The sequence below is a fragment of the Papio anubis genome, chromosome 9 (genome assembly GCF_008728515.1).
Source record: "Papio anubis isolate 15944 chromosome 9, Panubis1.0, whole genome shotgun sequence".
Taxonomy (NCBI): Eukaryota; Metazoa; Chordata; class Mammalia; order Primates; family Cercopithecidae; genus Papio; species Papio anubis.
The window spans coordinates 46,479,776-46,500,492 of NC_044984.1; the positions used below are offsets into that span (position 1 = coordinate 46,479,776).

The 20,717-nt window shown below is 40.1% G+C and overlaps 1 protein-coding gene across 7 annotated transcripts in view; it reads left to right on the plus strand.

Moving 5' to 3' along the window:
• SCN8A (sodium voltage-gated channel alpha subunit 8) overlaps positions 1-20,717 on the plus strand; it is a 145,717-nt gene that overhangs the window by 7,296 nt on the left and 117,704 nt on the right. For 4 of the 7 annotated variants that reach the window (XM_031650488.1, XM_031650491.1, XM_031650486.1 and 1 more), the window contains exons 2-5: positions 14,111-14,229; positions 16,600-16,689; positions 17,337-17,465; positions 19,266-19,357. In XM_031650488.1, the coding sequence (XP_031506348.1) occupies positions 14,111-14,229; positions 16,600-16,689; positions 17,337-17,465; positions 19,266-19,357 (430 nt within the window). Of the gene's footprint in view, positions 1-14,110; positions 14,230-16,599; positions 16,690-17,336; positions 17,466-19,018; positions 19,111-19,265; positions 19,358-20,717 lie in introns of all 7 variants that reach the window. The other 3 variants (XM_031650492.1, XM_031650489.1, XM_031650487.1) reach the window with 1 other exon arrangement.

Below are 20,717 nucleotides of genomic sequence, written 5' to 3' on the forward strand. Positions count from 1 at the left end.
GACATTGGGAGGTGGGCCCTTCTCAAGGGGATGGGTCATTGACGTGCATGTATGGTCTTCCCCCCTCTAAGTATGGTTACCTAGAGGAGAAGGAATTTAATTAAGCATTCCTAAATCAGATTTCTCTTTTGTAGCCTTGGCAATAGACCAAAGTTGGGAAATCTTATTTCTGATCCCATCCCTGTCTAGTTCCAGGTGATCTTGGGCATACCATTTAATTTAAGGTCTCAATTCCTCCAATCTAGAAAATTAAGATTATGCTAACAGCTAACATGTCACTTATTTTACAGGTTGCAGTATAGACCATTTCTCTAAGAAAAATCCAGGTCATCTAATTTGATTGGAATGTGGGGAAGTGACGGAGGAGCAGTGGAAGATGAGGCTGGGGAGGGTGAGCTGGAGCAAATCCTGGAGGGCTTAGAATGTTAGACTCAGAGGTATGGTGTTTGTTTGAGAAGCAGTAGAGAACTACTGAAGGTTCCTGAATGGGAGTAAAGATACATGTTGATAGCTGTGCTTAGGAAGGTGAATGGGACTACAATAATGTAAGCTGGGCCAGAGGGAAAGAACTGAAACAGGCAGATTAGCTATGAAGTAATAAGGGTCTGAGTTACAGTGGTGGGAGTGGAAATTAAGGGGAATTGATTGATTTAATGGTTATTATAGAGGTGAATTGATATGATTTATGATAGATTATGGAGGGTTAAGGAAGGAATCGAGCATGCAATTATTCATTTGACAATTTGATAAATTGTTACTGAGTGTTTTCTATATGCCTGGGCTCTGTTCCGTGCCCTTGGGAACAAAACAGACAAGCCATATACATTCTTGGAAGTTAGTTTTTGTTGGGGAAACACATAACAAACAAATATGGAAATAAAATTATTACTGATAATGATATGTGCATTAATGAAGATAATATGTTTCAGCTACTTTAGAGGCTTGTGGTGCTCTAATTTGGTACAGAGACTCATCTTGGAGAATCCAGAAGAATCAAAGATTATATGGTCTCTCAAATATTCAGTATCTTAAATAGGCCTTCAGCAAGTACTAAATTATAATCTTTAAAAGAGCCGATTTTGAAAGCATTTGCCCCTCTTGGATTTTTACATAGGTAGGAATCAAATATACTTCAGCATCAATGTGAGCTATGGGGGTACTTACAGAGAAACCCAGCATTTTCTCCAGGTTTAACTCAGGTTAGATGTGGAGGGTACCTGTGTTCCAAATAACGTTTGCAATTTTCTCCAGTCCTAAGTTCTCATGCAAGTACTAAGCTGTGATTCCAAAGTTCTGAGCCACATAGGGTATAGACATAGACAGCTTTTACCTGAATTCTAGGATGTGTGTTATTAGTCAGTCATCTCAGCCATAAAATTCCACTGACTGGTCATTTTAGGAGTTAGTTTCTGTTGGTTTCTCCAGGGTGTGATTTGTGAAATCTTCATATCGTAATAAAAATTTACCTGTGGAATGGGACTATTTAATATTGGCCATTTAAATGTTAAAGAATGTTTCAAGATTATAATGATATCGATCACCTCTGACAATAATTACGCGTATTTTAAGTGCTTTCTTAGTCAAGGAGAGAAGACTGTGTCATTATTTTACAGAGGGATGCTTCTCTTATGAATTGTTTCCAAATTGACAAATGAGTAGTAAATGTTTCTTTACATATAACCCTATTTGACACAACTTAAGATCAGGATTGTCCCATCATATGACAATTTCTGCTAACTCTGATTTTACCAGAAGAATTTTTGATACAAGCTTTGAAGATACATTTCTATTCCAGATACTGTTGAGCCTGCAAAGTTTGGCCTATGGAACCAAGTTTGAATAAAAGATTCCTCTGATTTCAGAGGATAGGGTGTCCCATCTACTGTTCAAGACCAATCCCTCACCCCTGTCTTTGACCCTGTGCCTTTCTACCTCCTCTGGAATTTCACTCCTTTGGTTATCCTCTCTCTTTTCTATATTTTCCATCTTTCCTCTCATGTAGGTTCCTTTCCCATCATCTGTAAACACACTCAAAGCCTTTCCCATCCTAATGAATCCTCACTTGACCTCCTGTCCCCAACTAGTCTACTCGCTTCCCATGCCACTGAAAACCGTAAAGAGGAGCCTTTACTCACCACATACACATATCCTACCCACTCCTCCATCCTTGAAGCCTGACTGCATCCTCACCCCTTCCTGATATTATAAGATCTTCCCAATAACATCTCAAATTGCCAAGTTTAAGTTTTTTTTTTTTTAAGTTCTTAACTCACTAAACCTCTCTGCAGTGTTTGACACCATTTGTTATTCCCTGACTCATATCTTTTTACTTCCTTGGCCTAATTTTCCTTTTATCTCAAATGTTTCCTTCTCTTTCATTTTATCAACCTTTTCCTAAAATGTTTATATTCCCCCAGATTCAGTTCTTGGCCCATGTTCCTCTCAGTTGATCTCATCCAGCCTCAGTTCGAGGACTCCTGACTCTAGCCTAGCCCAGAATGTTCCTTAAACATTCAACACCTTGCCAGTCATCTGTGTCTGGATTTGCCACAGGTTACTTAGTATATTCAGAATTGAACTCATTTTCTTCCCCTCAAACCTGCTTATCTTCTTTTATCTACTTTCCTAGTTGATGGCACCATCAAAATTCTAGATACCATTTTTGACTCCCCAATTTTCTTCAGTCCCTGAGGATTGTCAATACTAGGGATATCTCAGTATAATGATGCACGTTTTCACAAGTGTGAAACAATTGTGGCTCCAGAAACATTAACTTGCTTCCTCAAGTTCCCTCAACTAGTATGTGGTAGAGTCAGGTTTCTGTTCCAGGGATCTGTGAATTTCACCTTCGTGGTCTGTCTTCCATGCCCTGCTGTCTATATAGAGCATATTGCAGAATGATTTTTTGGTTTTGTTTGCTATCATTTTTAGAGAATTTTCTATCATTTTGCATTGCCTCAATATGAAGTCAGTATAGTCAGCCCTCCATACCCATGGGTTCCACATTTAAGAATTCAACCAACTGAAAATATATGGGGAAAAACACATCTGTACAGAACATATACAGACTTTTTTTTCTTGTAATTATTCCCCAAACAATATAGTTTAACTATTTATAAAGCATTTACATTGTATTAAGTATTATAAGTAATCTAGAGATGATTTAAAATTTACTGGAGGATGTGCATAGATTATGTGCAAATACATCATCATCTTATATCCGGGATTGAGTATCTGTGGATTTTGGTATCCGTGGGAGTCCTGGAGCCAATCCCCCATGGATACTGAGGAACAACTCTATGTTGTTGTGTTTAGTTCATTTGTTTCATACCGTATCTTCAGCATGGTATCTGAGACATAGAAAAGGAGAGAAGACTTTTCAAACTAAAATTAGTGAATTTTTATGGGTAGATGAGCTAAGGGGTAGAAAAATAACCATATAGTTTCAGCTGGGCACCCAGAAGAAAGTTGGATATAGTTAAAGGTTAGGTGATTTTAGCTGTAGTATTTCTTTATGAAGAGATTCATACATTCAACAAACATGTATAAGCTATCTACCTTGTGCCAGATAGGCATCACATTATGTACTCTGCTTGCTAAGCTGAGAAAATCATAGTAGATGGAAGAAAACCCCTCCCCTTCACGGATCTCAGGGTCCAGTGAGAGATACTGGTATGTAAACCTCAATAACAATATTCTGTGTTAACTGCTCTAATAGAAGTAAGTACAAGTGTTATAGGGACACACAGGGGGGAAGGACAATTCTATTGAAGAGAGTTGAATGGGGCTGTCTTCATAGAGGATGTGATCTTTGACCTGGACCTTTAAGTATTAAAGTATGGTTAAAAAAAAAATTTACCTGTCAGAGAAGAGATGAGAGAGTAGTTCAGGTATGAGGAACAGTGCATATAAAGGCTGAGAGACACGACACAGGTTTGTTTAAAATAGTGAGTGTAGTTGTGACTGAAGCATAGAGTGTGGTTTGGTAAGACAGGAGATAAAGCCTAGAGGCAGTTGGAGCCAATGAGTGCATCCTGAGGGGTTTTGTTTTCTCTCACTTCCAGAGTTCCCAGGTTGGAAATAACCTTTGGGACCCATTTGGAGCTAGTGCAGCCTTGGTCTGGATTCTTGTGCACAAGTGTCCTACTGGCTTGTGCCAAGTGTGTGGGTCCAAATTAACAGAAATATTAGCCCCTTCTTGTCTTCTTCCTCTTCTTTTTTTTTTTTTTTTTTTTTTGAGAGAGTCTTGCTCTGTCGCCCAAGCTGGAGTGCAGTGGCACAATCTTGGCTCACTGCAACCTCCACCTCCCAGGTTCAAGCACTTCTCCTGCCTCAGCCTCCCTAGTAGCTGGGATTACAGGCACACACCACTACGCCTGGCTAATTTTTTTGTATTTTTAGTAGAGACAGGGTTTTGCCATGTTGGCCAGGCTGGTCTGGAACTCCTGACCTCAGGTGATCCACCCGCCTCAGTCTCCCAAAATGATGGGATTACAGGTGTGAGCCACTGCGCCTGGCCAGCCCCTTCTTGTCTTCTAAAGGCCACCCCGTGTTTGGAGCCAAAGAGCTGAAGGAGTGGCAGTATTGTGTGATAGCAGCGGCAGCATCATAACCACATTTAACGAGAGCCTGTTCTGTACCAGCCACTGTGTTGAGGACTCCTTATGACCCTTCATTTAATCTTGATAACAACCTGATAAAATTGGAATAGTGATTGATGGCACCCACTTTATCAATAAGAAAACTGAGCCTTAGCAACCTTAACATGAGTTGCGTTAAGATCATGACAGCTAATGAGCAACAGAGCTGGGTATTGAATCCAGGTCTTTCTGGCCTCAAAGCCTGTAAACCACTCTGCTTTCTTGCTTTCTAAGAGAGAGGAGAGTGAGAATAGATTCTAGAATATGAATTCAGTAAATAGAGGGGTTAACATGCTTTACATAATAAGCCTGCATTTTGCTCTTGCTTAGAGCAACTGTAGTCTGTGCACCTTAAGAGGTTCAAGGAGAAGGCGATCAAAGTCAAATTTATATTGAAGGACAACAAGGAAGAATGGCCATGGAGGAGGATCAGACCTGCCCTGCCCTGGGGAGCAGCCTTGTGCTGGCTCAGCACTGAAGCAGGTGCACAGTGCTGCTGTTCTGCCAGGTATGGCTTCCTGTGACCAGATTCCTGTGACATGAGCAGGAAGGGTGGCAGCTACTCCAAATGTGGGTTGGAGAGCATGGGGTTACAAGGTCAAAGCAAATAAAGAAGTGTATGCAGAAGCACCTGGAAAACTGTAAAGCCACAGGCAGATATGGTGCTAGCATTATCTTCATCAAACTGAACTTGGAGAAAAGACCATAAACAGCTGCTGTGACCTCTGAAGCACGTGCAGGGGTTTCCTTTTTGCAACAGTTAAAGCTATTAAGTAGAGGAGATTCGTTCATTGATCTGAGGGTTGGACCAGATGACCTGGTGCGGTGAAGAGTTTAGAACTAGAAGCAAGCCAGGAGGTCTAGCCCTGGCAACTCCCCCGCCCTCCTCCTGCTCACTAGTGCTGTGACTTTAGGCAGAGCATTCTGTGCTTGGTTTTTTATTTGTGAAACGAATAGTTAGATTTGAGTAATAGTTTTGAAGCTTTTTAAAATTGTAGTATGCCATGATAATTAAGAATATAGGCTTTGTAGTTAGATTGCCTCGGTTTAATGCTAAATTTCACCACGTAATAGCTGTGTTGTGGGCAAGTTACTTAACCTCCTGCCTCAATTTTATCATCTGTAAAATACTACTTACCTCATAGAGTAGTTGTGAGACAATTATTATATAAAGTATCTTAGTAGGGTGACTGCCTGCCACTCAGTAAATGCTTAATAAATGTTGAATGTTATTATTTCTTCAAATAGACTCATAGGTAAAATTATCAGTCACTAAGAAGGAATTTTTTAAATATGGGATTTAGAGGTCTCTTTTGCTCAGTTCTCAGTATAGTGGAATAGAGGCATGGAAAATGATGATTCTAAATAGTCATGCAGCTCAAACAGGAGTACATGCCTAGGGAAAAATTTTGCTGGTGTCCTTCTGTCCTGGTTTGGTTTAGCATTTCTAAGGGGAGCTGGATAGCACCACGACACGGGTACTCTGGAAATGCATTCCAGTTATGCCTTTGCTGGAGCCTTTCCTGGGACACACTAGGGCCATATAATATAACCTATATTGTAATTTTACTGGAGGAATTCACTAGGCAGATTAGCATAAATCAGGATTCTTTTCAGCATGGCGTAGTCATTTTTACATAACAGGTCATTTGTTTCTGAACAGCTTCCTAGCCTGATATAGAATCTGTTTAGATTCTGCATTATATTTTCCCATATTAAAACAGGGAAATTTTGAAAAGACACTTATTTGTTGCTTGCTATATTGGCTGTATGCATACTCATAAATGAATGCCAAATTGCTGTTGATTAATGAACAACTGGCCAGTTGCCTAGTTCAGAAGAGGTGCATAGGTCTGGGGGAATTAAGTACATATATTTTGTTTAGGCAGACAAGAATTTAAGGCCAGAGAAGTTGGCTAAAAATGAGAGGACCAGTTAGTTCCAGAGATCAAAACAGTTAAGATCTAGGGACAGTCATAGTCATTGCCAATAATAGTTATAGTCAGATAGACTCAAAGGTTCCCAGCTGCCCTCTTGTTGATTTAGCTCAATCTCTGAGCCCCTAGGTGTTCATTATGAAGCTCATCAGATGGCCTGCAGGTTACCTTTGCCCTAATGGAGATGTTGACCTCTCAGGATGGGGAGAATTGGTTGAGTGAAGAGCTGCTCTCCTGGGCCATGTGTTTCCCAGCAAACCAGGAGCTGGATAATAAATATTTCTTGAAGAAGCGTTCTCTTCTATGATATGCTCCACCCCTGCATTGAGTACTCTTCTATATAAAGTCTTTTCATATGTATACATCCTTTATTGTTTTATTTTATTTTATTGAAACAGGGTCCTGCTCTGTTTTCCAGGCTGGAGAGCAGAGGCGTGATCACAGCTCACTGCAGCCTCAACCTCCTAGGCTCAAACGACCTTCCCACTTCAGCTTCCTGAGTAAGCTGGGTCTACAGGCACATGCCACCACTCCCAGCAAAATTTTTTAATTTTTTTGTAGGGATACAGTTTTGCCATGTTGCCCAGGCTGATCTTGAACTCCTGGGCTCAAGCAATCTTCCCATCTTGGCTTCCAAGAGTGCTGGGATTACAGGATTACAGATGTGAGCCCATCCTTTTTTTTTTTTTTAATTTATACTTCTTGTGTGGCTAAAAAAATTATTTCAGTGGGTAGGGGTGGAGACATGCTAATAAACTAGCTGTACTGCAGTACTGTGATGACTGTGTGTGTTTATTGTTTTGCATGTGCAGTATGCTAGGATTTGTTTGGTATGTATATAAATGTGCTCTACCTGGCCATGCGCAATGTTCCTTCCCCTAATAGCAGGCCCCAAAGAGAAGATATCTTACCCTGAGTTAACAATGGCAATGCTCCTACATTGTGTGCTCCAAGCCCCACATTGCTAATTAGAAATGAAAAGCCTGTGCTTTTCAGAAGGCTCATTTTATGCCAGCATGACACATTTATTAATACTCCATGCCATAACTTGTTAAGAACTGTTCTACCGCTTTTAATGGGCCTTGTGCTGAAACACATTCAGTGGCTGTTGTTGTAAACCGATATTTCCCCTTGGGCAGTAACCGCAATCCAATTTCAATTTCCCTTTTAACTCATTTACTTCACAAAGATCTAATTTAAGACAGATTAGGTAAAATATTATTGGACTTCATGGGCACCAAGTGGTTGTTGTTTAAGAAGCATTGTAAAAATCCAAAGCTTGCTGTCCTTTCCACTACATCTGGGCTTTGAAGGATCTAGCGTTGGAGCATAGTGTTGAACAAGAGATGACAAATGTCCTTTTCTGGATTCCCACCGGCAGTTTAACAATGATTACAAAGGTTTAATCAGCCATGTGAAACATACATATATACACGTGTATATGTATATATGTGTATATATGTGTGTGTGTGTGTATATATGTGTGTATATATGTGTATGTGTGTGTATATATATTTCAAAGTCAACCCATCACCAGTCATTCCTTCCCATTCTCCCATGTTCACTGTTCTCCTGAGAACAGGGGATAAAAGTAGGGGAGATAGTGCAGGGAAAAGCATTGTGTGATGCAGTTCTGCCTTGGGGCTGCTCTATGCTCCCCCCTGCTGACATAAGTATGGTACTATCAAGCACTGTTGACCCTGGACTTGACAGACTTCAACATAAGGAAGCAGAATAACTAATTCAAGAGAGTTCTACAAGGATAAAATGTGAAATAATTAATAATAGGCTCTCCCCTCAAATTTATGGTTTGCTGCTTTGTTGCACTTAATCCTGGATGCTCTGTGAATTTTCTAAATCATAGAATTACAGATATCGGTGCTGGAAAGGACCTGCGCGTGCCCATCAGGCAGCCCTCTCACTTATTTTATAGATGAGGAAAGTGAGATCTAGAGACATGCAGTGGCCCACCCAGGCCATATAGTTAGGTAGAGGCAGGTGAAGAAGGAGAACACAAATGTTTTAGCACATGACCTGAGAGATGATCTAGGGGTTCCACAAATCTGGTGAGCACAGATTCCTGGATTCCTCTGCACACTTATTTAATAGAACCCCTGGAACAGGGATTTATGACTCTCTGTTTTTTAAAAAGCTACTCAGCCCAGGCCGAGCACAGTGGCTTACACCTGTAATCCCAGCACTTTGGGAGGCTGAGGCAGGTGGATCACGAGGTCAGGAGATTGAGACCATCCTGGGTAACACGGTGAAACCCTGTCTCTACTAAAAATACAAAAATTAGCCAGTCGTGGTGGCGGCCGTCTGTAGTCCCAGCTACCTGGGAGGCTGAGGCAGGACAATGGCATGAACTCGGGAGGCAGAGTTTGCAGTGAGCAGAGATCACGCCAGTGCACCCCAGCCTATCCAGCCTAGGCGGCAGAGCAGACTCCATCTCAAAAAACAAACAAACAAACAAAAAACAGCTGCTCAGCTCAGGTACAGTGACTCACAGCTGTAATCATAATCCCAGCACTTTGGGGGGTCAATGCAGGAGGATTGCATGAGGCCAGGAGTTTGAGACCAGCCTGGACAACATAACAAGACCCTGTCTCTACAAAAAATAAAAATAAAAAATAAGACAAAATAGAAAGCTAGTCAGATGATTCTTATGCAGTCAGTCTGGCCTTAGTTAGGAACTAGTATTAGTGTATCCCCTGGGGCAGATCAGCTTTGCCGTCTGTTTTTGTATGGCCCACAAGCTAAGAGTAGTTTACATTCTTAAATGGTTGGATGTGTGAAAATGATATGAAATTTAAATATCTGTGCCCATAAAGTTTTACTGAAACACAGCCACTCTTGTTGGGTTGCATGTCGTCTATAGCTACTTTTACACCACAGTTACACGGGTAAGTTGTTTCAACAGATACTGTACGGCCTACAAAGCCTGCAGCGTTGACTGCCTGCCCCCTTTCAGAAAAAGCTTGCTGGTGCCAGGTATATTACTTATCTCTTTCTCGTGTAACCACTACAAGCCCCAGTATTAAAAGGGAAATTCCTAAGCTTTGAGTACTTGTGTTTGTCCAAAGACTATCTTGCTTGTCTTTTTTTTTTTTTTTTTTTTTGAGATGGAGTCTCGCTCTTTTGCCCAGGCTGGGGGGCAGGAGTGCGATCTTGGCTCACCGCAACGTCCGCCTCCTGGGTTCAAGCAATTCTCCTGCCTCAGCTTTCAGGGTAGCCGGGACTACAGGCGCACGCCACCACATTCGGCTAATTTTTGTATTTTTAGTAGAGATGGGGTTTCACCATATTGGTCAGGCTGGTCTTGAACTCCTGACCTCATGATCCACTCACCTCGACCTCCCAAAGTTCTGGGATTACAGGCGGACTATCTTACTTTTCAGATAAGATCCATTTGTGAAAAACTGCATGCAAAATATCTGTAAATCTAATTACTTCAATAATAAAACATGTTTTATTGTAATACAATTTCCTACTAAAGTATGGGAGATTTATCTTCATTTCAGTTTAGTGTGCTAGATGTTTATTTTTGTTAATAGAAGAACTGTTTTTATACTTGATGAAGATATAAGGTGTAAATATTTAGAAAGGGGTGATGGTGAATGAATTTCATTTTAAGTGCAACATTCAGTACCCAAATTAATTAGGAAATTTCTATTTCACACATCAAATGTCCTTAGTAAAGCCTTCTGCTTACAAAATCATAGTTTTTGAATTCACTAAAGATGCTTAGTTTCTCACGGAATCATCAGTCTCCCACTTGACAGCTCATGACTGGTTCTAATTCAGAATCCTACTACCTCCTAGTTTTTCTTCAAGGTATAACAGTTTCCATTTCCTAATGGCTTCCTTTTGTTTTTCTTCTTCTCCTTTCCCTCACCTAAAACAACATAAGCATTTGTTCATGAACCAGTCAACAGACATTTATTAAGCACCTGCTGTATGCCAAGCACTGCCGGCACTGATTTAGTGATAGGAAATATCCTCCATGCTACCTCTAGACCTATATTTCCATCATGACCAAACCAAGAGACAAGAGAAATGGAAAGTATAGAGTATATTACTTTAAAAAATCCTACCGGGCACGGTGGCTCACGCCTGTAATCCCAGCACTTTGGGAGGCTGAGGCAGGCAGATCATCCAAGGTCAGGAGTTCAAGACAAACCTGGACAACATGGTGAAACACTGTCTCTACTAAAATTACAAAAAAATTAGCCGGGCACGGTGGCAGGCACCTGTAATCCCAAATACTGAGGAGGCTGAAGCAGGAAAATTGCTTGAACCCGGGAGGCGGAGGTTGTAGTGGGCTGAGATTGCGCCATTACACTCCAACCTGGGCAACGAAAGCAAAACTCTGTCTCAAAAAATAATAATAAAAAAATAAAAATCCTGTTGCCTGTCTCCTAATGAGAGGTTTTGTAGGTGATTTTGTAAAGGCCTGGCCTGGTGGTTTTTAGGTCTTGGGGCATGGGCCAATGCTTCTTTCATTGTTGCTTAGCTGCCCTATCCACCCTGGGCACTCAAATTTCTCATTCACCAGAGAATTCATCCCCCACACCAGCTTCATTCTCTGCCATGTTGTCACTAAATTGCCTCCCAATCTGGCACAGTAGAAGCTGTTGAGAGCCTCGAAGCTTGGCATAACATGCTGCTCTTTGTTGCATGACCTTTGATGGGTGGTGTTCTTCTCCTGAGCTTTTGTAAAATGTATAGAGGATAATAATTCCTCCTTCACCCATACCTCATGGGAACCTCATGAGGTTGAATGAGGAGGTTATTTAAAAGGCCATTTTCATGGAGGGAGTTGCTATAGAAACACAGAGGGGTACAAGTACTTCAGAGAAGGGGTTTGGGGGAAGCCCTGGGCTGTTTGTTTCTTTGAGAAGTCAAGATATGGAAGAGCCATAGCTCAGTCCTTGATGTGTTTGTTTCAGGTGAACCCTATGTCTCCTACTTCCCCTTACTTTTAGGATTAGGCTTTTTCTGCAGCATATCCCACCAGAACCAGTAGGCTACAGTACAGGAAGAATTTCACTGCAGTACAATGTCAAACATTAGGGCTGGTATAGTGGGCATTTGTAGAATGAATCTAGCTCAATACTTTTCCACTGGGAAGAGAATGACATGACTGTGGTAGATTAGGAAAGGAAAGAATAGAAGATAAGAAAAGAACTTTAAAAAAGCATCCCCTAATAACTGTGTATTGGGAGTATATAGGCCGATCATTGTATTGGAACTGTGGAGGGAAGCATAAGATTGGTTCCTGCCCTCAAAGAACAAAAGCCTAATTGTAGGGGATGAAGGTTTAAAAAAGAAAATGATGGGAGCTTTTCATAAATGACTTTTCATAAATCAGGTTAAGAAAGACCTCTGTTGCTAGTTCGTTGAGTGCTTTTATTATGAAAGGTGTTGAATTTTGTCAAATGATTTTTTCTGCATCTATCAAGATGATCATGTGATTTTTCTCCTTTATTAATATGTTGCATTGCATTGGTTGATTTTCAAATGCTAAACTATCTTCGCATTTCTGGGATAAATCCCACTTTTTATATGCTATTGAATTTGGTTTGCTGGCATTTTTGTTAAGGCTCTCTGTGTCTATATTCATAAAGGATGTTACTATAGAGTTTTCTTATGACGTCTTTGATTTTGTATCAAGGTAATACTGGCCTTTAGAATGAGTTTAGAAATGTTCTATTCTCTTCTATTTTATGGGAGAGTTTGTTTAATTCTTTAAACATTTGGTAGAATTCATCAGCAAAACCATCTGGTCCTGGGCTCTTCTTTGTGGGGGTTCATTTTTTAATGCAAGGTACAGAAGAGTATTTATGGAACAATCCCATGTGAGAGAGAGACTTTTTAAGGACATAGATATATGCTTTTATTTACACAGAAAATTTCTAGAAGGATATACAAAAAAACTGGTATCAAAGGTTATCATTGGGTAATGAGATGGAACTTGGTCTTATGTTCCTTTTTTCTTTTAAAAAAAAATCATGATCATGCATTGCTCCAAAATTTAAAAATAAAAAACTACTTAAAATGACTAGCATTTGGCCATTTGCTCTTTCACTCACAGGGTGAGATGTTAGGACTGTGTGTCTGCCACTGGCCTGTCTCCTTAGGAACTTGCAGTCTCGTAGGCCCTTGCATCTCTCTCCACGGCCTGCTCTCCCTCTTCCCTATTTTATTCTCCATCGACATGGAATTACTGGTCAATTCTCTGAAGAAAACCGCAGCTACATGCTACTATGCTTTCAGACATGTGATTTTTGTTCCCTTACCTTTCCATCCCTTCCCCCTAAATCTGCCCAATTTTTCTTAATTCTTGTTTATCCTTTAAAGTCCCTTCCAAATATTAGTTACCTTCCTTTGTGCACTTCGCAGCGCACTCTCTTTTTTATTTCCCAGCCAAGGGGGAAAAAAATCTTGCCCTCCTGCTGCCTCTCATACATTATGCATATTTTTGTTATTGAACTTTGTACTTACCCTGCATCATAATTACTAGCTCACATATGTGTCTTCCCTAAAAGTACAGTTTTATTCAGTGTTGTGTCCTGGTAATTAGCACAATGCTTGGCGCAGAATAGATGCTCAAAAATATTTTAATTCAATTGAGTTCAGAAGACGGGGCATTCTGGGTAGAATGAGCCATATAAACAAAGGCCAACGTTATGAATTACAAGAACCTGTTCGGAGGACTTGAGCTAGTTTGGCTAGATAGGAAAATTCATGCTGGGAAATATGATTTAATTATTTTGGCAAGGCTGATATTGGGGGCTCTTGAAAGTCAGATAAAGCAGATTGAATAGTGGTAAGTAAATATTGATTGAATGAAGAACATTTCTCACTTCCTTCCAGTCTTTGCTGAAATCTCTCTTTTCAATAGGCTTAATCTGACCACCTCCTTTAAAACTGTTGCCTCTTCATTCACCCATCCCCTGACTCCAGCATTCTTGATCTTCCTCTCCCTGTTCTTTCTCCTTTTCCCATAGCACTCATCATCTTCTGTGTAGCACAGCCTATATGATTTACTCATTCATTACAGTTTCTATTTATTGTGTGTCTTTCCCACTAGAATATAGACTCTTTGGGCCACGACTATCTTGTTCACTGGCTGTTCCCAAGCACCTAGAACATTGTCTGGCACATAGTAGGTATCCAATCAATATTTGTTGAGTGAATGAATCCTAAATTAATGAACTTCAGTATCGTGTACAGAGCTGGCATAGAAGCTTAGGTATGATTCAAATGGCCTGTTTCTGAAAGAAACAAGTTTATTCTGTAAAACTGCCAAGATTGTGCCAGCTATTTGTATTATAATCTGGGCAGGGCAGAGGGAGGGAGGTGGGGCAAAGGGAGATATATTATGTTAAGGTTGCTTGTTTAAAAACCAAGTTGGGAAGTAAAAATTATTAAAGACTTTTGAGTTTATGTATTCCTTACCTAGAAATCGTTGTTTCATGTGGTGACTCATACCCATGATTTAATAATTTCTCTCTTTTTCTTTCTCCACAGACCTTTGTAGTATTAAACAGAGGGAAAACTCTCTTCAGATTTAGTGCCACGCCTGCCTTGTACATTTTAAGTCCTTTTAACCTGATAAGAAGAATAGCTATTAAAATTTTGATACATTCATATCCTTTTCTGCAAATGTGGAGTGACTGCAATTGCATGGTTGCTTGTTTACCTTTCTAATATTTGACAACTGGAGTATATGTTAAGTTTTTTACTGATAATGTAGTTAACTAGCCCATCAGTCAGAGGTTTAAGAGTGAACTCCTGCCACATCCCAAGCTGAGCTTCAGAAAATTATTATTTTTTTTCCTTAGGATGATATTGTGGGAGTCTGAAATTTTGTCAGTATCATTGTACGGACAAATTAAAATTACCTTTGTTGAAGTCTTAACTTTATTTAGTGCTCAGACTTCAGTGATTTCATTCTGTGGCCAACTATTCAGCTTAATATATTAGAGAGTTTTAAAAGTACTTCTTGAGTTACAAATAGTTGGATGAATGCTTTAGAAATCAGCTTTGAATTTTTTTTTTTTTTTTTTTTTTTGAGACGGAGTCTCACTCTATTGCCCAGGCTGGAGTGCAGTGGCACGATCTCTGCTCACTGCAGGCTCCGCCTCCTGGGTTCACGCCATTCTCCTGCCTTAGCCTCCCGAGTAGCTGGGGCTACCAGTGCCCGCCACCACACCCCGCTACTTTTTTTGTATTTTTAGTAGAGACGGGGTTTCACTGTGTTGGCTAGGATGGTCTCAATCTCCTGACCTCGTGATCTGCCCGCCTCAGCCTCCCAAAGTGCTGGGATTACAGGCGTGAGCCACCGCGGCTGTCCAGCTTTGAATTTTTAAAAAAATTTTTGAGCAGTGAGCTTAGAAAGTGAGATAGTTCTCAGATGAAATAACCTCTTTGTTATAGAGGTTTAGATGCAGATTGTAGGATAAATAGAATTTTTTTCTGGTATTTTTACTCGCCTTAAATAAAAAAATGCCAGTATATTCAAGTGGCCTGAGTTGCACCTTATTAACATAGGAGAGTGCATGTGGCAAATGAAAAAATATTTGATGGATTTAGTGATGTTGCATGGTGACTTGAAACTTCCGTGGCTGGTTGGTATTTAACAGCATGTAGTCCCATGCTTCAAAGATTATTGTGCCCTCCAAGTAGGATGAAGGAACCAGCCGTGGCACCTTGGTGAATTGGTTTAGTAAGCTTTTGCCACATTTTATTAACTCTTAAGAATTTAGCAACATGATTGTGAAATCTGTAGTTTATAAGCAACACACTTCTGAAACCCAAAGGTTTATAAGGAAATAAATAATTCACAATGGACTTCTTCCTTTCTGTCGGATCAGAAGATGGAGTGTTTTTTCTCTTCTGGTTCCAAAAACCATGAAGACAAATCCAGCTGTAATGAAGAAAAAGAAATCCAGCTGTAAGAAATGTTTTCTCTTTTTAAAACTCCACTGGTAGAATAAAGATAGTGAATGCCATTAACAAGAGAGAGTGAATTAGTGGCAAGTGGGATATGGCTCCCAGGCCTGTTAAGTGACAATTAGAGTTTGAGTAACTTGTGCTGACCTAAAATGGTTTAATTTTTCTCAGAGACAAGAACAGAAAGGCCTGAGAAAAATTCTGGATGGAACTGAAATGGCAGTATGGTTTGCTATCCATAAACATTCCTGGACACTTTCAGAATGGATTTTGCTCTACTACCTAATCTTCAGAAGTGTGGTGGTGCAGATGTCCTTGAAATCTTTACCTAACATGTTGCAGTTGGTTTCCCACATTGGACATATTCATCACATATGGGCTGTATGGGCTGATACCTTGCCCCCAAAGACAATTCAGCCCTTTAGAAGGACTAGGGAATGCTGGGTGTGGTGGCTCAGGCCTGTAATCCTAGCACTGTAGAAGGCTGAGGACGTAGGATCCTCAAGTGATCACTTGAGCCCAGGGGTGCAAGACCAGCCTGGACAACATAGAGAGACCTTGTCTCTTAAAAAAGAAGAACAACTATGGAAAAAAAGTGAACCATTGCAAGTAGATTTTCAAATAACTAGCTATGTAAGGTAATTAACTGACCAATAAATGAATATCTGGTTATATAGATTTAATTGATTTTCTTATCTGACAACTTTGGTTGAGAAAATGCAAAGGTATTGTACTAAGTGCAAAAAGTATTTAGAGGCTTAGTTCATAGTTGAGCTGAAAAGTGGTTAGAGGGGAGCGTGTTTCATCCAAAGGGAATAGAACAATGACAGCCGTTTTGAAAGAAGGAGAATATCCCTCCTGCCCCATCCATCCACAGTTCACAGTGGCATTCTGTGTTTATGGTGGTGACCACAGTTTTCATTGTCACCTTGTGTTTTTCTCTTCTGTGCTTCATCTCCTTTCAGGTTATTGATTTAGATCTGATACCCAATGGAAATGTGTGTGTTTTTTGAGAAAATAAAAGGCAGGCCAGATTTTGATATTGGCCCTTGACTCTTCTCTACAGTATTTAGCATGATCATTATGTGCACTATTTTGACCAACTGTGTATTCATGACTTTTAGTAACCCTCCTGACTGGTCGAAGAATGTGGAGTAAGTAACTCATTTATTTGAGTGCTTGTTTGTTTTAAAGATTTTTAGTCACTGAATCTTGCTTTGCCACAGTTTACCCATAAAGGAGAAAAAAAAATTAGTTATTGCCTCTCTTTATTTCACAGAGAAGGCTGAAAGTACGTGTGGAATTTAGGAAATAGCCCTCCCTAAAAGTCGACTCTAGGAAGACAGAGTATGCTCTGGAATTTACTGCCCTTCACCCTTCCCTGTGCCAGGCAGTGCCACTGCCCTGCAGCCCCATCTCCATCTTGTATCCTCAGTTCCTGGTGATGCTGTTTTCTCCAATTTTAGGTTTCCCTGTTTTTTGACTTCTCTAAAGTTAAAAACAGCTCTGGGGGCCTCCTTACTTGCTTCAAAATGATCATGTACTAGATAGCAGCACAGTTACTTCCTTGGAATACAATTCAGGACCCAATACAACATTCCAAAAGTCTTGGTTTGTGCATTTCAATAAGTTTCATTCAAAGCATTTCTTTCTCCTCGTCGCTTCCTTCCTGCTGCATTGGCTGTGCCCTTTCTGTTTTGTCTCTCTTAGTTGAAGCGACACTTCAGACAAGTCCTAACTTAAAAGGTTCATTTAAAGTTTCTGTCCAGAAATTACCTCAAGCTATTCATTTCTTTGACAGGTACACGTTCACAGGGATTTATACATTTGAATCACTAGTGAAAATCATTGCAAGAGGTTTCTGCATAGATGGCTTTACCTTTTTACGGGATCCATGGAACTGGTTAGATTTCAGTGTCATCATGATGGCGTAAGTTCTCCCCTTACTTTATTGGTGTTCTGGGTGTGATTCTGTGTGTAGAGTTGTACTCCTGGGTCTGTTTGTAAGTGTGCATTTGTGGACACAGCTGTATGAGGAATTAATGGATAACAATGTAAGGCCCTATGGGCTTATGTTTATGCTTCTTGCCTGTGAGGGCCTCTTGTGGTTCAGGCGATGATAATGTGTTTATGTGGGAGAAGGCAAGCAGAGGCTTTACAGCTGGGAGAGAAAGGAGGAGGTGATTTCCCATTGATACTGTCTCATATTTTATTCCTCCTTGTAACGTTGATCAAGGTTTGCACACCTATCATTACAAGGCCTCTGTGAAGACTTGAAATTTTTTAGTTGTAGACTTTCAGCTGAAAATGAGTTTCCTGGGTATGTCTTACTGTATGTAATTTAATGAGGCTGGCCAGGTGTTGCAGACTTCAGAGCACATTTTAGAGTCAAAACATGAGCCAAGGTATCCAAACTGGCACTTCCTGAAGAGTTACTAACCAGAATTTCGAACTATTGCTCAAGATCAGTGTAACTCCACATTGGTATGTTACTGCTCTTGCTCATTTGTGTTGTTTTAGCAATAAAAATGTATCTTTGGGAAACTTAGCTGATGATAGATGAGTTATAGCAGGCTATTTATTATTCTTATTTCCAGGTTGGGAAAGCATTTTGTGGTTTGAGAGTATAGCAGGGGTGGTGTATAGGTTTTGCGTGTATGCATGATGTGTAAGAAAGAGTGCATTTGAATATGTATTGATCTGAGCATCTGGTGGAAAGATGTATTTCAACTGTAAAATGTGAATAAATGATATGCATTGAATACTTGACACTGAAACTGACTTTCTGTTATATAAAGGCAATGTCTTAACTTTCTAGCATTATGGATACATATTGGTATTCATTTAAAATTTTTAGGTGTCCTTGCTAGGCATAGAGCTTGTAATTAAAATGAGCACTTAACACAGTATTTGCTCTGATCCCATGATTTGGATTTTCCTGAGCCCTGCTTTTGTATGTCACAGGCCAAAACTTCATTTATAGACATGACTACCATCATATGATTACAACTCTTGAATAAGTCATATATACAGACATTTAGTCAATGTTGCCATTGTCAACTAGGGAGTTGCTTTAATATAGATTTGTTTTTGTGGGTGCTGCAGAAATTTGTCTCTCTCTCCTAAGAAATTGTTCACAAAACCTGGGGACATAAGTCTTTGATACCTCCTGGCCTTCCTTTTTACTAAAAAATGTGAATGGGCTGACAGTAAAGCTGTTCTGATTGGGATCAGCACATTACTATGCTGATTAAAGGAGTAAATCCCAAGAACCTCCTGGTTCTATCAATTCTTTCCAATATACTTTCGAATTCTTCTTGCCCAATTAAAAACAAATGTTCCTTAAATATTTGTATTTTGAAACTTTTCTTTTTCAAGGAAAAAAATGAAATCATAGCTTGTGTATAAGACCCTTTCTTCCCCCAATTCTCAAACCCTCGCCCAGTGGTACCATTACAAGTTAACTTTGGTTTGATTCTGCAGGTATATAACAGAGTTTGTAAACCTAGGCAATGTTTCAGCTCTACGCACTTTCAGGGTACTGAGGGCTTTGAAAACTATTTCGGTAATCCCAGGTAAGATGGTCCGGGGTTGGTGTTAGGTGTTGGGATAGGGCCCTGACGTGACGTATTGTACTTTTTGTTTTGTTGTGGTTTTGTTTTTTCCTTTGGTGTTTGTGTTTGTGTCTGTGTTTGTCACTTGTGTCTGTGTGTGACCTCCCTTACTACAGATATGTGACAGAGTTTGTGGACCTGGGCAATGTCTCAGCGCTGAGAACATTCAGGGTTCTCCGAGCTTTGAAAACTATCTCTGTAATTCCAGGTGAGAAAATTTGTACATAAGACTGACTTTACCACATCTCCTCTTTCTCCTCCATTCATTTTGTCCACCATTGTAAAGCAGCATCAGTACAGTTGATAATGGCCTTGCATTCTGCATGTTTTTCCTGGGAGACATTCTCTGGAATGGCCGTTGGGTCCTCAGGCAGTTTTCTCTGAGTGCTTGCCAGGCATGCAACCCCCATTCCATCCATGCTATTGAAAAAGCACGTGCTTAAGAATCACTTGGATCTCACCATATTTGAAAAACCTGTCACAGAGCTAGCTGTCTCTTTGTATATAAATCATTTGCTTCCTGGCTCCATGGAATTACAGTAATTTTGACATTTGCTGTCATTTCATTGCTTGTGATTTCTAGGCTTCCTATCGCATGGTTTGCTGATGGGACGTTATTCAAAGAATTATACATTTACTATTACTGTATTAATGAAATTTTTTAATCACAGAAGAGATCGCCCCAATTAACTAATCCAGTATGAGAGACAAATTTAAGAGACTTGGAGTTAGTGAACCGCACTTAAATAATCACTGTCTATCATGTTCTACTGCTATCTGTCTCACTAGAATAAGAACCAGTAGACATCTTCTGTACATATTCAGGGCTCATTCTCAAACATAAATCCCAATGAAAGCTTATGCAGGCACTGTTAAAAAAAATCAAAGGTAAGATAAGATACAACTAAAGGTATGGGCAACGAAAAGTACAGAAGTTTAAGGGGAAAAAACAGAATCAGTGGGTGGGTTGAGAGTGGATTGACAGTCTCTTTAAAATTTTTGCCTTTTTCTTTTTGGTTCTGGTTGAGCTAGCCCAGTGGTTCTTAACCTTTTGAAGGTGTTAGATCCCTTTGAGAATCAGATGAAAGTTCACAGACCCTCCCCCCGCGAAGCCCATCCATGGACCCCAGGTTAAGATTCCTTAATTTACTTTAAATCATTGGTACTGGATAATACTTATCTTTCTAGAGACCAGCCTTGAAATCTTAAAGGAAAGATATTTTAGTTAGTATTGTGAGCCTAAGATATACTGGCAGTAACTTGGCAGAGGTGAAGACTGTGTTGTTGCTCTTTGGACTTTAGTTATGTTTATGGGTTTTCAAGGAAGACTCCGTAGAGACCAGGCTTTCCACAGCAGTTTTGTAGAAATAGGAATGTGGAGAAAGAACAGAGGCATCCTATTCTTATCCTATCCTATCACATGACTCTTCCCCTTGTGGCTGACTCAGAAATATCTCTTTTTTAAAATTTATTTTCTAGAGACAGGGTCTCACTCTGTTGCCCAGGCTGGAGTGGTATGATGATGGCTCACTGCAGCCTCCACTTCCAGGGCCCAAGTGATCCTTCCT